At 52.3% G+C, this 19,706-nt stretch overlaps 3 protein-coding genes across 3 annotated transcripts; all 3 read left to right on the top strand.

Moving 5' to 3' along the window:
* Positions 1 to 521: 521 nt before the first annotated feature.
* EsH8_IX_000770 (SAP domain-containing protein) lies at positions 522 to 1,391 on the top strand (the record flags this gene model as incomplete). The annotated part of the gene is made up of 2 exons (XM_083267106.1): positions 522 to 654; positions 718 to 1,391. The coding sequence occupies 2 exons, from the start codon at positions 522 to 524 to the stop codon at positions 1,389 to 1,391; spliced, it is 807 nt and encodes a 268-aa protein (XP_083130671.1).
* Positions 1,392 to 5,843: 4,452 nt separating this feature from the next.
* EsH8_IX_000769 (uncharacterized protein) lies at positions 5,844 to 6,325 on the top strand (the record flags this gene model as incomplete). Its single annotated transcript, XM_083267105.1, has 3 exons — positions 5,844 to 6,018; positions 6,072 to 6,144; positions 6,202 to 6,325. The coding sequence occupies 3 exons, from the start codon at positions 5,844 to 5,846 to the stop codon at positions 6,323 to 6,325; spliced, it is 372 nt and encodes a 123-aa protein (XP_083130670.1).
* A 2,054-nt stretch (positions 6,326 to 8,379) lies between these two features.
* EsH8_IX_000768 (GMC family oxidoreductase) lies at positions 8,380 to 10,627 on the top strand (the record flags this gene model as incomplete). The annotated part of the gene is made up of 5 exons (XM_083267104.1): positions 8,380 to 8,904; positions 8,962 to 9,547; positions 9,619 to 9,717; positions 9,801 to 10,480; positions 10,598 to 10,627. The coding sequence occupies 5 exons, from the start codon at positions 8,380 to 8,382 to the stop codon at positions 10,625 to 10,627; spliced, it is 1,920 nt and encodes a 639-aa protein (XP_083130669.1).
* Between the last annotated feature and the right edge of the window lie 9,079 nt (positions 10,628 to 19,706).

Here is a 19,706-nt window from a genome sequence, read left to right as displayed (position 1 = left end):
TACACAACACCCAAAAGGGAAACACCGTTGGGATTTCTTTGTCGCCCGTTTCTGCGCCGAACTCTGCACACTGTCCAATGGTCTACCAAGTTGAAGTCAGCTCCCCTCCTCAGCCATTTTCATGGCACGTTCTGTCAACGGATTCGTTGCAGCTGGTCAAATTGGCTCAATGCAGGAACAGTGGTCCGTGCTCTTGCATTCTCGCTTAGCTGCACCAGCCAAGTACGTTCCTCGTTCGTTCCAACCAGAAGGCGCGCTGCAGAGGTAGGTTACGGTACCTACCTACCTCAGCTGTCGTCCTGCGAACCAACCAGCAACGACGCGCCTCAAAAATCGTCATAACCCCGACGATCCATCTACGGCAGCCCCTTCTTTCCGCCTTCCAAGTTCCCACTCCCTCCCGTCATCAATATCTTCCACTCGACGACTGCGCATTATCTCAACCTTTGGCGCATCGTACTTCACGTATAACATCCAATAATCACTCGCCCCCCCCGATAAGTCGATCCACAATCGCGAATATGGCCACCGACTACAGCTCGTTGAAGGTCCCCGAGCTCAAGAAGCTACTCCAGGAGAGAGGTCTTCCCGCCACGGGCAACAAGCTGGACCTTGTCAATCGCCTCAAGGAGAACGATAAAGAGGCTGCGCCAGGTATATCGATCAATCTTGAGATGCGCGCGCGCGCTTCTGTCAACCGCAAGCTAACCGTAGCAGCTACCGCAGAGGAGGACGAGATCGATTACAGTGACGACGAGCCCGCGCCTGCCAAGGCTCCCGACGCCCCCGCGCCCGTCGCAGAGCCCGTTGCAGCCGTCGAAGAGTCTGCGCCGGCCCCTGCCCCCGCCGCAACTGAACCTGCCGCTCCCACCACCGAGACCGCGCCCGAGGCCGCGCCCGAGGCCGCGCCCGAGGCTGAGACAGCTGCCGAAGAGAAGCCCGCTGAAGCTGCAGAGGCTGCGCCGAAGGAGAACTTCGCCCTCAACCTTGACGCAACTGACGCTTCAGAAGAGGCCCGTAAGCGCGCTGAGCGAGCCAAGCGCTTCGGCATCACTGAGGAGGACGATGAGGCCAAGAGGAAGGCCGAGCGCGCCAAGAAATTCGGTCTCGACGCCGCCAGCACTTCTGTCCTAGACTCTGCGCTCCCCGAGAGACGTCCCAAGCGTGGCCGTCCTGAGCGCACTGAGGACCAACCTGACCGGGATGCTAAGCGACAGAGCACCGACGGCCGTGGACGCCGCGGCAGGGGTAACAGAAATGGACGCCCTGGTGGTCGTCAAGGTGGTAGTGACCGCCAAGGTGGCGGCGGCGGCGACAACAGGCGCAGCGCCGCAATCGACCCTGCCGAGAAGGCGAGGTTGGAGGCCAGGGCGAAGCGCTTCGCCGCCTAGTGAGCGGAGACGCATTTGATGGTAAGATGCCCCCGATGATGGGTCTGTATACTATGCCCAGGTGAAGAGGATGGCGTTTCGGTCTGCTACAGATGAACAGGAGATGCAAATGCAGAACTCGAAATTACAACACGTCTTTGGTCTAGGGACGGACGAGGACAAGGCGCGTCTTCTCAACAAGATATTTTTGACAGTAATGGAATAGAGCTTAAAAGTCTTTTGGTATTCCTCCACATTTCCAGTACCTTGCAAAACTTCCATCGGCGATATTCATGTGGCGACGGTGGACCGAAGTAAGCCACAAATAATCCAGCTCGGCCAGAAGCTCGCAGCATTGAGTCTCGTCTCCAAATGACCACCGACGCATCCTGTTTACCCTCGCATAAAGACAAAAGGAAGCATCCAGTCCCCCGCCACTTCTATCTCTGCGGCTCTACCAGCAAGATTTGGTCCAGAGCGCTCGCCCTTCAATATCCTTGCCAAGGAGACTTATCCCAGCGGGGTATGCAGAAGCTTCGCCTCCACCATAAGGCCTTGGGAGCAATCGTCCAGAGCCGAGCGTTTTCACCAGACCAGGAATTCAATTTGCCGCTAAATATCGTCTATGTCATGTTGCATCATTCCCAAAGGTTTGGCGGCAAACTTCCCGAGTCTCTCCACGTTAGAATCCTCCCGGACCGGACCTTGCCGTCAGTCCATTTACGGAGCCACCCGTGCATTGGCAAGCACATCGTCATGTGTCCCCTCCAATTAAATATTTTCCTGGCACATCCGTGTTTCCACGTAGTCGGGGGCAATGGACCTCGTTAAAACGGGAAGTAATTTCAATGCCGAGGCCCCAGAACCCGCACCCGGTTCAGAAGATGGTTGGTTCAACAGACTGAAACTGCGCCACACGGAAGGTGCTCATGTTAGCTTAGCCCCTCGTCAAAGGCCCCCAACCAGCAAGCCCTACAAAGCAACCTATTTCAGTGTTGTATGGAGCCACAGGGGCGGTGACGGCGTTCGTCAAAGGTTCTTGTCCGTCCGACGTCCACGTATAACCTTGTGCCTCTGAACGGTTTTCTTATTGGCCAGGGCCTGTTTCTCACAGGCGTGACAGCCCTCGATCAGCCGTACTACTCAAAGCTCGGGTGCTACGATGTCGACAGACACCATGACCTCGAGCTCCGTTACCTACCTACAACACAGGAGCTGAATGTTACTATTTGCCAAACTAGCTGCATCCAAAGCTCATCGTAGTTACCTTTTACCGACTGCTGCTGCAAAATAGCCTGTCCTGCCAATATAGGCGCTCCTTGTGAAAGGGGGGGTGGCTAGGTGACTTTTCTTATGTAACATGCGGGAACTGAATTATTCTACCCTCGACTACAGCAACAACTATTACGTTCATCATCTTATTCATTGCCTTCATCGCCATCGTCCAACTTGTCTTGGCAATAAAAGTCAACCATTGTGTCTGTTGGATTACTCAGCCAGAATACAGGGAGCTGGCCAGCAGCAGCAGCCGGCCGCGGCAGCGGAACCCGGAGATCCAACCTCCGGGCTGCCAGCAGCGATATCTTCACCACTGCTGCTGCTGCCAACCTACCTACTTCTCTTCTACACAGACATACAACCACCAGAATACAGTACCAGTTTGACCCTTTGTTTACGTTCGACTACTTCCCGTACGGGTAACCTGTGATTCCAACAGTGTCTGTTGTTTGAACAACCACCTCCAGTTCATCGTTATCGTCAAATTCAACTGATTTATCTATCGCCACCCCTAACTCTCTTTGGAGAAAATATGATCTACCTACTCATCTACTATATCTGCCTCATCTATTTCAACCAGAGCCACATAATCGTCTAGTACGAATCCTAGCGGGGGGTCTAGACCCCCTGAATTGTTCCCCAGATAATTGCTCGGCTTCCCCTCTAGTTGATACTCTAGCAGGCTCCCTAATCAATTCACCCTCGAACTCTCTCCCTACTAACACAAAAACACTAACTACATCGTCCCCATCAAACACGTCTCGCGCCTCAACAACTGGCGCACAGAATTTGGTTTCAATCCCCCCGTATCTTTGTCCAAGCAAAATTAGCAGAGTGAGCAGGAGGTTGAGATTTTATGCCAATTTGTTAGTCGCCTGTAAGAGTCAGTTATTACTGCTGACTCCTCCTTAGACCTAAGAACCAGGTGGTACGTAAGTTGTAAAAATGGAATTTATTGCTACAGCTATCTGGACAGACTCTACGATGTAGACCGTCGACGATACAGACATTGATTGGGACGATCCTTTTACGGCAAGGCCAATAGGCGATCGCTTATTTCTAAGGGCCGAACACGTGTAAACGTGCTCTGGTTGAGTTGCTTTTCCTGCGTTGCTGATATACCTTCGTCCGATCCGGTCTTGCATTCCTTTGCTAAGTGCCTTAGTGTGCACCTCTTAAAGAGAACCAACCACTTTTGTCTCCAAAAACCTTTCCACTACATTGAACATCTCTTACTTGAATGGCCACGTCGATTATGTGTCCCTTTCCAGCACACTAGACTTTGCAGAAGGTTAGAAACCAATGCATAGTTGGATATTATGTAGCAAATCTGGCTCCCTTAGAGATTTTTGTTTAGGGTATCAGAGCCCAAGTTGATTCGCCATGGGGGAGCCCCAATACAAATTCTGCGGTACAGTGGGCTACGCCATCAGACCTGTACCAATACGCTAAGTAGAAATAGACAAAGGCGAAGGCTTGGATGCCGAGGACGGTACGGCAAGATGCAGAAGACTTGTCTGTTCCTAGTTAGGTACACACGAAGCTTAGGAAATAATAAGGGCTTACACGGTCTCACACCCTAAATATTACTAGGAGTTCCTGTCACATACAAGACATAATTGACAAGGGCTTCTGCGACAATATAAGGGAGCGCCGTATTTTCAAGCAGTACCAGCCAAATAGTTGACGATTGATGAACACATATTAAGAAATTTCAAATTCGCTACTGCATTTGTTGGATCTCGAAACCCTTAGGCAGCGTCCCTGGACACGCGTGTGCCTCTGTATACATGTGCACACACACGGCCGTGCAACTACCCCAGTACATCGCCTATTCTTAGAAGGTTCTGCACTCACTAATCCCTTCTCATATGACCCGTAAATGGTTCCATCCCATGCCAGGAACCCCATGGCGGCAAGCGGTGCCCCGGCACCTCCTCTAATCGCGCTTTGGCCAAGTGCCGCAACACCACACTTCATGACCTGAAAGATCACAGTCTGGAAGACTGAGTCCATTTATTTGTTACACTAGGTAGCGGACTGCTCCTTTCACCGCCAATTCCGCGTCTCCTGGAACTGGCGGTTGACTTGAGAGGAGGGGGAGGTAAAGTCATGTAGTTAGATCCTGAAAAGTTGGAAAAGAGTGTAATGAACAAGGAATGAAAGGAAAGAGTGGCGATGACTTCATATTAAGGCAACTTTCGGAAGCGACAGGTATCGTGAAAATCTACAACATCCAAACTTTTACCGATCTATGACAATTGCATTCGCATTGAAATCTCTATTCCAGTTTCTCTACAAACCGACCAAAGTGGAAATTTCGGGATCCTCCGAAAGCGAGTCTTGCGATGACGAAGAAGTTGCATCTACAATTTTCAGTCACCCTGAAGCCTGTCTCAGCTAAATGGACTTGGTATGCAAGGAGCTTCGTCTTTAGCGACGGAGAAAAGTAAGATAAACTTTGCCGTGCCTGGCGGCATGGCCCGTGTGGCGCTAATACCTAAACTGCAGATCCGGGGAAATCCGAACGAAGGGACCTGGGGAGATCTACCGGTAACACTGCCAGAGCACAGCCTGTTGGGTTCAACCTGTCACACCTAATGTTAATCTGGTTTAGTGTATGAAAACGAGTCATAAATGAGACGTTCTATCCTAACTTGCAATAAACTTATCTATTTTCCGAGTACAACGTTTAGTGGCGGGCTTTAGTTCACATTTCCCGTCCGAACTAGACTCTACAACAAAGCTTCGGCTTCGCCTTACTATCCGACTCTGATGCATAATGGCCAAGACAACGACACTATCGTCAAGTATGTCTAAAGGTTTTGTTGACATGACTCTTGATTACATTTTCCTGTTCTTTTTAGGCTTTTGGTTCTCTTTATGAGAAACATAGGACGCAGGTATTACCAATCTCTCTTTGCCCTGTCGACGGCCTAGACGCACTGCGCTTAGTCCGTCTTGTATCATCATTGCCACTATCTACGTCTGTAGGCGTGTCTTGGAGTTCTATTCAAATCTATAAAAAGGGATTCTCTTCCGCAGAAAATACCATCCTGCTCTCTCCATCACAATCACACTTCACTCTCTTCTACAACCACCACAGTCTTTTAGCCCACTCAGCTCTTCCACTCTTTCCAACAAGTTCTATTCCACTTAACCACTTTCACCGACTTCAGTCACAAACTTGTCAAAATGTTCTCCAAGACCATCATCACTGTTCTCTTCGCCGCCTCCGCTGTCTTCGCAGCTCCCGTCGAGAATTCAGCCAAGGATGTTGAGAGCAGACAGATTAACCAAAGCGTCACTGTCTGCAGTGACAAGGGCATGGCCGACTGCGATACAATCAACTTCAACTTTGGCTTCTGCGGTTAGTTTTGTCTCTCCATGTGCAGACTATTCCTCCTAACTAACACCTGCTAGTCTCTGGCATCGGAAGACTGAACGATAAGGTCAGCTCGCTCAATGCAAACGGTTACAACTGCATCTTCTACAAGTAAGTAATGATCTGATTTTCAGTTCCTCGAATATAACAGCTAATATCGCTATCAAGTGACACCGGATGCCGTAACGGTGGTGGTCAAATTGCTACGACTGGCGAGGTGGACGATATCCGAAGCAACCCTCAGTTCAGCACGATGAACGATGACGTTTCTTCATTCTTGTGCAACATCTAAGGCAGCACTGCACTACTTGGCTTGAGGTTTCAGCTCATGTGCAGCAACCTTCAGTCTCCAGTACTGATCAGTCGCCAAGCATCACAAAAAGCCTGTTCTGATTTAGCATAGCGGACTAGAGCGCAAAGCCATGAGCCACCGAGTGTTTTGTGTGGAATAGACTTGTATTTTAGCCTTGGGACTTTGCACACAGCTCTTCAGCAATTGATTTATTACTTTGTTAACAATGCTCCTGCTCCTGATCGAACCTGTGACCTTGTCCTATATTAGCTTTTAACCGAGACGTTTTCGGATCTCGCCAAAGAATCGCAGTAGAGTCTAGCGGGTGATTCTTACGTCTCCTCCCTACGAGTGTGTTCAGTATAGGCCAGATAATTACCTATACCCCTTATAGTTCAGCCCTTGACGGGATAACCATCAAAATATACAATGTACGCAAGATAGATAAACAGAGGTAAAGCTTAATTCAGAAACAATGAGTCTAGGTTGTTGAAACAAAAACGTAGATTGTTGCAGCCAAGTTTGTAGCAATATATATTTATTTCGTTGCTGTCAGTGTTGGTATCACAGGTTACCCGTACGGGTGGTAAAAGGAACGAAGAGCAAAACTGGCACTGTATTCTGTTGATTGTTGATGTAGAAGGAAGAAAGTAGAGGCAGGCAGCGGAAGCAGCAGTTGTGAAGACATCGCCGTTGGCAGCCCGGAGGTAGAATCTCCAGGCCCGACTGCTGCCGCTTCCCGCGGCCTGACCGCCTGCCCGTATTCTGGCTGGGCAATCCAACAGTCAGACATGGAAATTTTTTACTCTGTACTTACATAGCCTTAAAGAAAATAGGCCTCCCTAAATTCAACCCTCCCATACCCACAGACTGCTAACCCTACTCACCCATAGGTGACCCCCACGCCTATCCAAACCTACTCAAATAGGTCCCAATGAACTTTTACAACCCTGCTGGTACTTGACGGGGCGGGGTGAGGCTTGGCCTAAGTGTTGTGTATATTGGCATTGAGTACGACTCTGCGTGGGAGCCGGATTCGGGCCGGAAGTAAACACCATCCGGCACCGGCATCCCGGCAATCAACCCGGCAGGAATTACTTGGTATACACACCTGCAAGACGAGGCGCAGAGCGCCGCCCCACGCAATGTTTGCCAATTCCGAGCGGGCCGAGCAGAAATTGTCGATGATGGCCGAGCGGCGTTGCGGAGGCCGAGCAGCGTTCTTGAGGCCAAGCTCTTCGAGCATCAATGGCGACTAATGGACAAACTAAATGGATAACATTCCAGTTGCTGATAAATGCTGACAATGTGTGAAAAAGCGGAGACATTCATGCACAGCCACTACTATGGTACAAGGTCGACGGCGCCTTGTCTGGTCCGCGGGATCGTCGCTTCCCCTGATTAATCACGATCTCTTCTTGTCCTTCGGACTGAAACTCTCTTCCTATACGGTACCCCGTACCCTCCAGGGTTCGCTATGGGGCGCATGGTGTCACAAGGATTCTGATTGTGCCATGACACCATCTGCCTGCCCTATCCGTATCCCTACATGTGCAAACGAGGACGGGGAAAAGGTCAACCATGTCGCCAGTAGCAACGAGAGACCCAGTCGTACCCACGGTGCCTGGGGATCCGAATTAATGTTCCTTGCACCGGGAAGGATTGCTCTATATTGCATCCCGATGCTCCTTAAGATGTTACCTTATTTTGTTTTTGTCTTGGCAACTTATTTAACCGACTGGGCGCTTCTCCACAATGGTTTCCCAAGGCAGAAGGTTAAACCTTCAACCTAGCACGCGTATCCGTACTCCGGACATACAATATCAAGCTGTTGGGTCAGGGCAGGCGAGTAAGAAGTCGCCGAAGATACTCCAAAGGGAATGCCCGATCAACGCCAAGTATTCTGCAATTAATAGGAAACTGAACATACCCGTGTATAAGTAGTGCTGCCCAGTACTTGGGTTACCAGTAAGTCTCTCGAGGTGTCTGTGAGCAATCCATTCCTTTCAATCAGCTGTACTCTGCTCTTTACGCAACTACGATCGTTATTCACCATGCCGTTCTTTCTCCAGTCCAAGTCCCAGCCTCGGTGGGGAGGGCTCGCAATTGCAGCCCTCCTCACGGCGAACTGTGTCACCAACGCCTACGTCATCCCGCGCCAGATCAAGCCATCTCAGCTGCTACAAAGCTATGACTATGTTGTTGTGGGAGGTGGAACTGCAGGACTGACCGTGGCAGACCGCCTGACCGAGGACCCCGAAACGACCGTTCTGGTCCTCGAAGCTGGTGACTGGGGCAACATGGCGGACAATCTTTTGGTTCGCACTTCGGGCAGAAATGGATCTTTCACCGACTTGCTGTGGCCCGGTCTCCAGTCTGTGCCACAGCCCAACCTGAACGGAAGGCCTGGCAACGTCTTCATTGCCAAGCAAGTTGGAGGCGGCGCGTCCGTGAACGCCATGATTAACATGCGAGGCTCTGCAGAAGACTACGACCGCTGGGCTACACTGTTCGGATACGAAGCTCAGCAGGGCATTGCTGACTGGAGCTGGGATGGCATCTTGCCGTTCTTCAAGAAGGTAAGAAGAGTACCCTGAACCGGTTGCTAAGACACCGAGCTGACTGTCATATGAAAGGGCCTACACTTTACTGAGCCGCCTCCAGAGCTGACCGACAACTTCGATAGCGTCAAGTATGATGCCTCCTACTGGGGAGACTCCTCCGAGATCTATGCCGGTTGGCCTCGGTTCTACTACCCAGGCGTGGCTCCACTCTTGGAAGCGTTCAAGGAGATCGACGGCGTTGAGTTCCCTTCCGACAGTGGTGCTGGACAGGCAGGCGTTTTCTGGTTCCCCACGCTCATGGATCCCCGAACTGTCACGCGCTCCTACGCTGGTACTGGTCACTATCTCAACGTCAACGCTACCCGCCCTAACTATCACCTTTTGGTCAACACCCAGGCTCGTAGGCTGGTAGTGGACGATGAGCTCTCTGCCACGGGAGTTGAGTTTCCGCTGGGAAACAACACCCTGTTCACCGTCAATGCAAAGAAAGAGGTCATTCTCTCTGCTGGTACCATTCACACCCCCCACCTCTTGCAGCTGAGCGGTATCGGCCCCAAGAAGATTCTTGAGGCTGGGGGCATTGACGTGCTTGTCGACCTACCTGGTGTTGGCCAGAACTTCCACGACCACCCCAATCTGTCTGGGATGAACATCACCCGTAAGTGACAAGAGCACCACCCAGCTTGAGAAGGGACCCTGATGAATTTGGCATGCTGAATTATTGTGTAGTCTCTAAACTCACGTCGATCCACCCGAACCCGCGGGACCTGGTGGATGGGAACGACTTTAAAAACTGGGCCGACGAGGTGTGGGCAGCTAACAAGACTGGTCCGTACCGTCCATTCCTATCTATGCTTGTCCCACTACGTTTGTTCTGCTGAGGCTGACATTGAACAACTCGCACCAAATAGGTCCATACACCATCGCACTCACCAACGTGGCCGGCTGGCTCCCCTTCACCGTCGTGTCGGATAAGGCCGACGAGCTTGCCACGAAGCTGGAGCAACAAGACTTTGCCAGCCTGTTGTCGGCCGACGCCGACGCCACTGTGGTCGCCGGCTTCGAGGCGCAGATGAAGCTCCTGGCCGCCCAGATGCGCTCCAAGAACACAGCCTTCGCCCGTTTCCAGCTCATCGCCGACCATGGCGCCCAGGGCCCCGTGGCGATGCAATCCTTCAGCCGCGGCACCATCAACATCAATACGACCGACCCGCGGAACACGGAGCCTGTGATCGACTACCGCGCCCTGACCAACCCCCTGGAGGCCGACTTCTTTGTTGAGTCGATCAAGTTCCTCCGCCGCTACAACTTCGAGACCTCCCTGGCCTCTGAGCTTGGGCCGGTCGAGTACGTCCCCGGCCCTGACGTCATCTCGGACGAGGACCTCAAGGCCTACATCGCCAGTGCTATGTCGCCGACCGACTACCACCCCGTCGGCACAGCATCCATGCTGCCGCTGGAGTTGGGTGGCGTCGTAGATCAAACCTTGCGTGTGTACGGAGTCAAGAACTTGAGAGTAGTCGACGCCAGTGTCATGCCTATGGTTCCCGGTGCCAACACGTGCCAACCTACCTACGCCCTGGCCGAGAAGGTGAGTCGGTGTCCTAATATCCCTTCCATTCATACGTCTTTCCCTGGGTTCTTTGTTGTCTCCCAGCCAACCAACCCTTCCTGCGACCTCGCGCTAACGGCATCTTGCGAATTACAGGCTGCGGAAATCATCAAGCAAGGCATCTAAGCCTATCAAAGTATGGGTCTTGAACAAAACTACTAATTCTTGTTGCTACTCGTTACTTTTTTGTACGAATATAAGCACAATACAACTGATGTGGATAGATGAATCTTTGGAACAACTGGAGGTGATCTAGATGCTCTAAGTCCTTAGTGTTGTAGTATCTTTTTCAGGTAAAGGGTTCTTTTTTCTTCTATATATCTCTACAAACATAGTACCATGTAGATATCTTGGAATTGGAATTTGAATCTCATTTGATTATCTTATAAGACTGCCTGAGCCAGCTCTTGCTGTATTCATAAACCCAAATGCTTCCTTAAAAGGGTCACTACAGCGATTTGTAAAGATCTCTAGTCCACCATCCCATCCTCGTTAATAGCGAGCGAATGTCCAAAGTCCTGGATAGCAGAGTAAAGGAATACGTGGTGGTCTTTAGAAACATACGTTGTATCCCATAAGCTAAACTGGGCTAGTAATACGAGATTCCGTTCAAACGAATCCCTCCTCGTTGGCTTATCTATAGGAGAGCGGACGAGATCCCGAGTTCTGCAGTGGGTATGGTCGTATGTGCTAAATCGACAGTGGGAAGCCGACTTTGTAGGATACGCTGGGGATCCCAGCCACCTGCTTGCTGCCTCGCTGCTGCTCGCCAGTCTTGGCCGTCTACCATATGATACTAGGAGATAATTCAAGACAGAACGATTGCTTCCAATAAAGCTACTAAGTCTCGTTACGACCTCTGTCGCTTGGGTTCTACGTTCCGCACTTGCCGCTGCCTTTTTCAAAAGGAGGGCTTCGCGTGTAATCCCGGAATCACCAGCGCACATTATCACGAGAAGGATCTCGAGAACTGCTGTAACCATGGACCTTGAAAGCATACATGAAGGTTTTTACGATTGCTGATACTTCCTGTGCTGGTTTTGACAGGCAATAGAGAGGGGAATGACTATATCCGCATTGGTGATACCATAAAAAGCCCGCGAGAGACCACAGGCATTGTCGGACGCATGCGACAACAAGACCGAAATAGCATTTATTGGATATGCCAGTGAAATTTTGACAATAAGATGGTCGTTGTAAAAGCACGGGGCAGCCCTTTTTTCTCCTTTCTCACCAACTCTGTTCCAGATTGCCCAAGACGACATCCAAGGTACAACTACTGTTACGATATTCGCAGCACTTCCCACAGCGACATCCGCAGCTGGGGAAGGGAAATAACCATCCCGGCTGAAGCGGAGTGGCGACAGGCATCTCCAGCATCATTTTGGCCTTGCTTTCTCCTCAGTTCTATCTATCTTGTTCGGGGCATGGCCAAGACTAGGAGGTGGAGGACCATTGGCAGACTATGGAGAATAGGTTGCCTCTTCCAATTGACCCTAAAGCTGCTACAGGAGCCGCATGCACACTGCTCTCTGAAACTACAATCACGCGGAAGATACGAGCGCGCTGTATCAGCTTGGCTTTCAGGGAAATTTCCATCCGTCAACCACTGACACTTGATACACCTCACGCCAAAAAGCACACTCAGATCCAGTCTCCGGCCCCTTCGCCATGATTGAGACCTTTGAGTGGTTTCTTGGATCAAAGCTGGGCTAATCAGTCGCGAAAGGAAGATCAAGTAGGGAGGAGCAGTTAGGTGTGGGGAGGCGGCGTGGGTTCCAAGCGGAGCATGGAGCCCCCTTGCCAGCTATGAATAGACTTGGAAGGCTTCGTGGTGGAAGGTTGCCATGCTGCATGTAGGTTTTTCGTGTTCCGTTTACTGCTTGTGAGCAGTGACCAGGGGTCTGGTTTCCGTGCGCACACCAACCCACTACTTAGGATCCGTCAGAATCATTTTCTTTCTTTGGGACTTGATCAGGTTATTGGAAGGATCGAATAGAGAGGGACAGTGGCGAAGAAAAAAAGCGATGCCTACACATTTACAGTAGACGTTTCTCGTCCCTGCGAGCGCCGAATCCTTCTGGATGCAAGAAGGAGTAGGCTGGTCATCTTGTCCACATCCCCGTCACCGCGTTGATGATTATGTATTATTTGGTTGGCTAGAAAGGAAGGGGGAGAGAGAGAAAGAACATGCTGCCTTGTCCACACACTCCTGTCCAAATGGGAGTAATCAGAAGGGGACTAGACAACAGGAACAGAGAACCTGCATCATTCTGAACCGAGGGCTACCGGTTTGATATTCACACGCAGACACAACATCTTGTCATTTCCTTCGGCAAGATGTCCAGAATAAGCGAATGAACGATTGAAATGAAAGCAAAGACACGCGGCGACATGCCCTTCAGTGACAGCGTCTTCAGCAGGCATTCGGCTTGCCCTGGCAAGTCTAGATACCGAACATATCCTTTACGAATCTATCTGTTAGGTCGCTGCAAACTTTCTGAAAAGGAACATTGTAGCTGCATTGTACCGTGCCCATGGATTGAGTCTGAGTCGCCTTATCTATCGGGTATAGGTCGTCGACCAGTGCGCCTCTCCCCACAGCAGACCAGGCCGCGAACTCACTTGACAGTCTACTGGGCAAACATTCAGGACCGCAGAAGTACCTCAGCCCCTCCAAAGTCAGGTCGTGAATCGTCGTGATGTTGTGCTCGACTGGTGGCACGAGCTACCCGCTACTACGCGATGGTGTCTATGACCCACCATTGAACACAGCCGAGTCTAGACCAGCTGTCACTAACGTCAAATGGACTACCAGAGCGATGCTGTGCAGCCAGTAGACATTGACGGAAGGCCTGGCGCAGGTCGCTTCCAGGCAGCCAAAGCAGAAATCCGGAGAGAAACCAAGGAATGAAGTGTGATTCGGAAATCCAGGAGCCAGCCAGCATGTCTTTTCCCGTCAGCTTCCTCTACTCAAGCCACGCCGCAAAGCTGCATGTCAACGAATCCTCTCCCAGCGTAGGACACTCGTGTCGTCCAACTGCATCACCAGCAGCGATAAACAAAGAGCAAAGTCTGCGACTCTATTCGCTCCAGACAAAACCGGCCACCGCTCCACTTGAAGCCTGTCGTTGGCAGTTCAGCCGGGCCCTTCGAGGCAAGCCTTTGCATACAAGGCACGCCGATCGGTTGGTTTGACGACGTTAGTTCCCGGTTCAAGTTCAATTAGTCACAGCGTACTAGAGCGAAAGCGAGTAGGCCTATACGGCAAGGGTAAGGGAAGTTCTGAAGGATAGCCACTCGTCGTGCTAAGAGGTTCTCAAAACCTAGGGGATAGAGCCGATGAAGTAGTCAAGCTGCCAGCGCATCAGTCCAGGGAAGGCGATTGCTAGCCCGTGTCTCAGCACAGCTCAGCCCTAGCGAGACCCAACAAACGTCTTTTAGGACGAGGCCGTTCCCCTTTTAGGCGTGCTCTTGGCTGATGTGTGGTCCTGGCTCCTACCTAGCGCGCTAATCCCGCGTCTGCGAAAGTGCGCCGTGCGCCACTTGCAGCTAACAGACGGAAGGACTTTTTTCTGGGCTTCTCGTCTGTGCGGGACCGGGAGGACGACAACAAATGCGGAAGAGAAGAGGGAAAAACTCTGACCACCAACAGCCGCCGTGATGGGTGTGAAGGAGTGTGAAAGCTGTGGCAGCTCGCACCTTGACTTCATCACGTTACTCACTAGACCGAAAACACAGTTTGTACATCCCTGCTGCCTCAATGGCCTAAGCCAATGGAAGTGCCGAAACCCCTGCCTACCTGAACTGGCCCCCTGTTGCGGGATCTTTGGCGGCTACAATACAATGGTATGAAGTAGGAAGCGCAGGGGCTGCAGGTGGGTTCGACGTTGGCTCAATGCTGGAAGCTAAAGTAAGCTACAATGATTTCATTATTGCTCGGGCTCGCTTCTGTAGATCGTCCTTTGCGACCCGTTTCCAAGAACATACTCGATTTGCCGACGTTGTTTGTCGATTCGAGTCGTCTTCGGAGTCAGCGAGACGATCCTGGCTTCGCCGCGGCAAGTACCGAGTACATGGCGACGAATGGGGACTTGCGGTAGCACTTGGGCCGAGGAAACCCCAGAGATCTGCAGTTCTCAGCGCCGGGAAGTCACCAGAAGCAACGCAGCAGGGTGCCATGCTGTGCAATCGAACCTGGCTCCGTTGGCACTGAGCCACGCGAGGCCCGCTTTACCGGACCTCGATGCCACGTCACCAGCCTCACGACCCAGTGATTGCATGGGTTGCGGATGAGGCGTGTGGCGGAGTGCAGGTTTTGCGGCCCTGTGGCATCAGGCTGCCTCACTGTCGTCGCTATCAGCGCCACCAAGACACCGTTCCGAGTTGCCTCTGCACGTCTGGTAGGGCTCAGTCTTGTTTCGGTAGCAAACTCAACCTTGTCCTTGCGGCGTGCAGCACATTTGCAGTAGCAAGGCAGTTGCCAGCCCTGGTTGAGCCCGTTTTTAGACGCGGCCAGCGCATAACAGTCGCCACAGTCGAGCTGCAGGTTTCAGCTGTATTGTTTTGCTTGCTGCATCGCCATTTGCGATTGTCGTAGCGTTGACGTTGACAGACGTGTTGCCCAGAGATCATGGCCCTGTAAGCTGAGTCCCGATATTCCACCGCCGGAGAAGATCCTGTTATGGCCGGTTTGCCTGGCCGTTTTCGACTCCTAGATACTACGCCGCCCCAGGAATTTTTTTAATGGGTCGATCTAGGCCACAGGAGAAGCGACCTGTTACTATTCTCATCATACCTTGCATGCCGCAAATCATGCCAAACAGCGACGGCCAGTTGCTGGTTGGCAGACAGATGGGACATGGACTCGGGTGCTGATGGTCAGCCTGTCGAATATCACTTTTCGCGTTTCTTTTGTACTATCCGTCGTGCCTACCAACCTTATCAAAGGTATCCCATGTCCGGCCATGTGTGCGGCAGGAGCTGTCAGTTTCTTGCAAGCGTTGGCTCCGAGACACTGACTGCCGTTGCGGGGGAAACGACGGGACCGTTGGAAAACAGGACAAGAAACCGTCATGTCTGACTAAGAGGCACGACGCCAGTATCACCTCCTTTTCACTCCAACAGTCCAAATTGAGAAATATCGTCGTTAAGTCGGTGCGGTCGATTGGCGACGAGCTGTTTCCAAGAGATGCGGGTAAGGAGAGACATGCATGAGGGGAAATGGCCGTTCATCGATGGAGATGGATTGTGGGAAAATGTCTCGGATAAGCCAAATGATTGGACATAATTGCAAATGAGGAAGCCAATTGAAATGGAGAATGGGGTCGTGCCCCCTCCCTGCTCAGAAAATCCATTTCAGCAAGAGCCAATGGTAAAGCTGAGATTGCGTCGAATCCCGGACAAGCATACTACATAATGACCAGCTTTCTCCATTAGTGGTGGTTGGATGCTTTACGCGGCCCAGGGGCGATATTCGTAACTACTGTATGTACTTGGGCGGATCTGGATTGACGAGAGACAATCTCAAACTCTAGTTTTCTGTTCAGAACAAGGGTTTTCAAGAAAGGCCGTAGCGTCACACTGCGTACGAATAGACGTCTTCCATATGGCTTCTCCAGGCCGATTCGGTCAACCCCGGCCCCCAGCTCGTCCCATAAAGAAGCAGGCTGTGAAGCAGAATGCTTGCGCAACGGCTGCAATCAGTCGATTCTTTGGTGGTGGCTAGCTCATGGAAACAAAGGACCACTTGTGAGCACATCACTACCTGCCCAGCCGGAGAATTAAACCGTTGGTTGGTTTCTCGCAAGAATGGCTCCAAACCGTAGGCCAACTTGCCTGATTCTTTTGGGATTCGTCGTGGTGGGCTGGGGGTTCCAAGGGTGTGGCTACCCATCAGCTTAGCAGGATGATGACGTTTCGGTTGATTAAAGGTCACCACCACCCTCAGAATCCCAATCCTACATACGAAGGGGCGGAGAAGCGCGTTTGCTCGATGGTGGCACTTCTCGTTGTTGGTTCGACAACGCGTCATTGAGGCTTTGTGCTGCAGTCATCCACCTGTCCGAATCAGGCGTCCAGTAGGTGCTTTGAACTTTTTCGTCGCAGAAATCTCTGCCAATCCTCCTGCAAGTCTCTGCATTGAGCAATATCAAGACTCGCGCGCCGCAGCCCATATTGCCCTGTTAGTCTTTCGCCAGGGCAGGCCAGGGGCAGTCGGCAGCAAATCAGGTCGTTGCCTTGAGGGCATTGTACTACGGCTTGTTAGTTGCAGGCTGGGTTGTCGATAGATGATAACATCAGATACGGAGAAGATTTCGAATGGGATGTACCCGGCCTGGTCTGCGTATCCCCTCACCCCTGGACCCCGTCGGATCCGTGCACACCACCAACTTTGGGTTATGTGCTTGTAGATTGTAGTCATCAAGGATGAACCGCCGAGGCCAAGGAGATGTCGCCAAACAAGCGCCGGGCATTGGAGGAAGGGTGGGGCATGTGTGACAAGCCTATGGGTAGCGTGGGCGATCATCAGGGAGGGGGGGATGAGGGCGAGACATGCAGAAACATGGCCTCTCGGACAGCGTAGAGTGAGACATGCAGTGGATCATTGATAGATGGCATGTTGACGACAGTCGTCGTCGAAGCTGGTGCCGAATCGACCGTTCCTATTCTACCTTGCTCGGTAGCAGGCGGCTCGACGGTTGACAGCATCCAAAGCTGTGGAGAGAGAGAGGGGCGGAGAGATGCAGGGGAAAGGGCAAGAGAAGAGTCACAGGGAGAATTGGAAGTTGGCTGGTATCTGTGAGGGCTCCCACCCGGCACTTGTCATGCGGTCCATGTGGGCACGTATATCATAGAGTTTGACAGCGAAATGGACTCGAGAGGCTATCGAGACGTCCGGGGCCGCAGTCGAGTGGAGGCAGCAAAATGAGAGAGAGAGAGAGAGGGATTTTTAAAAATAAAATAAAATGTGGTGGGAAAGAGTCAAAAAAGACATACTCGGCCGGAGACCGTTGGCCCCCGCCATGAATAGAGCAGTTGCGCACGTTCCAGTTGAGCCGTCCTGACCCGCAGGTACGTACCGAAGGCGGCCGTGCTAGAGCCTTTTTGGGGCAACTACCATGCATATAGTGCGCCTCCACTTTCTGGGCCGCCCACGTCCGTTCGCTTCCTCGTCCTTCGCCCTCCATCGCTTGGTTGGTTGCTTCCTCTCCTTCGCCTCGCTTCCTTCCCTTTTTGGCGCCATTACCCTTTGAGGTCACTCTCCCGTCGCTGCTGCTCCATGCCATCCGTAGTACGCATGGTTGGCGTAGTAAGGGCACCGGAGGCAAGTCCACCTATGCCGTTCGGTGTTTCCCATTGACAAACAAGCCAAGCCGTCCAACTTATCCCCGGCCGCCGATGTCGATTCGACCGTTACCCTCTGTGCATCCGTCCGTGATCCAGCGTCACCCCTGCCCTCTCCATCAATAATACACCAGGCCTATTGCTTTTTGCCTTCTTACTCATCCAACAGCCGTTTGACTTTTTCCTTTTCCTCCCATCTTTCTTACTCGACCTGGCGGAGCGGGCCATCCCCTTGGTCGCTTCAGGCATATTCCAGCCGCCAGCTTGGACATTTGCCTCCCCCGCCATCCAGTGTCGCCGAGAGTCAATTCCAAAGTCCCGCTCCCCAGCCCAAAAGAAACTAAGTACCCGCTGTCGGTGAGGCATATCGCCAGTAGCGCAACCGGACTGGCTGTAGTTAGAGCCATGTTCTGCCCTGCCCGATCCCCCGTCACTTTCGTCTCCGGGCTTTGCAATCATGACATGTCGCAGACCTGTCTCCCGTCTGCCGTCTATTGTCTCTGTTGAAAAGCAGGAACATCGAATTCGACGTGCCGACACGGCCCCCCCTGGGCCCTGTCTTCTTCCCCCCCAGAATTCCAGAGTCCCAGGCGATGCAGACGGCCCCGAATCTGGACAAGGGTCAGGCAAGGGTTTGCGGCCCAATGATATCGTCGAGTCGCCTTCTCAAGGCTCTTTACCGTTCCCATAGGACGAGCCGTGTATGCAGAGTCCAGGGCGAAAAAGATACCTGCATGGCGGCGCAGTTGCATTGCACGCCTCACGGCCATTGACGCCTGGCGCTGCTGGGTCTTCGGTTCGCGTCCTCCTCCCCAACTCCCCCTCCGTCTACTCTCCGTACCCTGTACGTGCCGACCTCTCATCGACTTCGGAGCCTCGTTCAGCGTCTCTTCCTTCATCCTGGCTCCCATGTCTGTGGCCCTCTCCTCTCTCCCCTCCCCCTTCCCCTCTCTTCTGCGTCTCTGTCCTGCTTTCTCCCCTGTGCATCGTTGCTGCACACTGCCCCTCGCTCGTTTGGGCTCGTCTTCACCGCGACATCCAGTTCCGAAATGCGAACTGCTGAGGCTCCTTCTACTCGCATCCAGTATTGCCCTTTCCAGGCCCCTCGCTTCTCTTCTGGCATGAGTCAACATCTTGACTGGCCCATGCCGCTGTCTGATCTGCTCCCTCGTGCCCGCATTCCCTGCCTTTTCTGCCCAATCCCCAAGCGCCTCCCTCGGCGGTTCCAGCAACTCACCTGACTTGGGCCCATGATCCCCCATTCTTGACCGCTGCATGGCCCTAGGGACGTTAGTTTGGCCTATGTAGGTAGAGAGCCCAGATGCCGGGGTTCAGACGCCACGCGCAAAGAATAGCAATCGAAGTCCACCTCATCTAACAAAGGTACGGACGGGCATGAAGAGAGATACAGAGATACATCTCAGCTGTACCTGTCGCCGTACTCGCCACGGCCCTGTCACCCTGCTGTGTCGTCGCCCTCATTGATTGGGACCTCCTGCAGAAGTACCGTACCGTCCCTCGTCGTCTGCACTCTGCTAGTCATACCCCTGCCCGCTTGAGCCGTGCGGCCGACGACGTCGTCCATTCACATCCAGGCCTTTTCCAGGAGCCTGGCTGGCAGGCAAAATGTGCTAGATACCTAGATGTCCTGTCCGGCGTATATACAATCCCATGTTGCCTGCTTTGGCCCAACTTGGCTGTCACTACCTGCAGGAGCTTTCTCTTTTCTTTTGGCTCTGTCAATGCTCATGGTTCTTTGCCCTGCCCTCCTTGCCACTAGACCTCGTCATCTCCCATCTCCATCTCCATTTCTTCCCTCCACTAGTATCCAAACTACATCTCTCGTCTTGTGAGCTAA

The sequence above is a fragment of the Colletotrichum jinshuiense genome, chromosome 9, assembly GCF_051148585.1.
Source record: "Colletotrichum jinshuiense chromosome 9, complete sequence".
NCBI lineage: Eukaryota > Fungi > Ascomycota > Sordariomycetes > Glomerellales > Glomerellaceae > Colletotrichum > Colletotrichum jinshuiense.
Note: the sequence above shows the minus strand (reverse complement) of the source record. Positions and strands in the feature narration are given on the sequence as shown.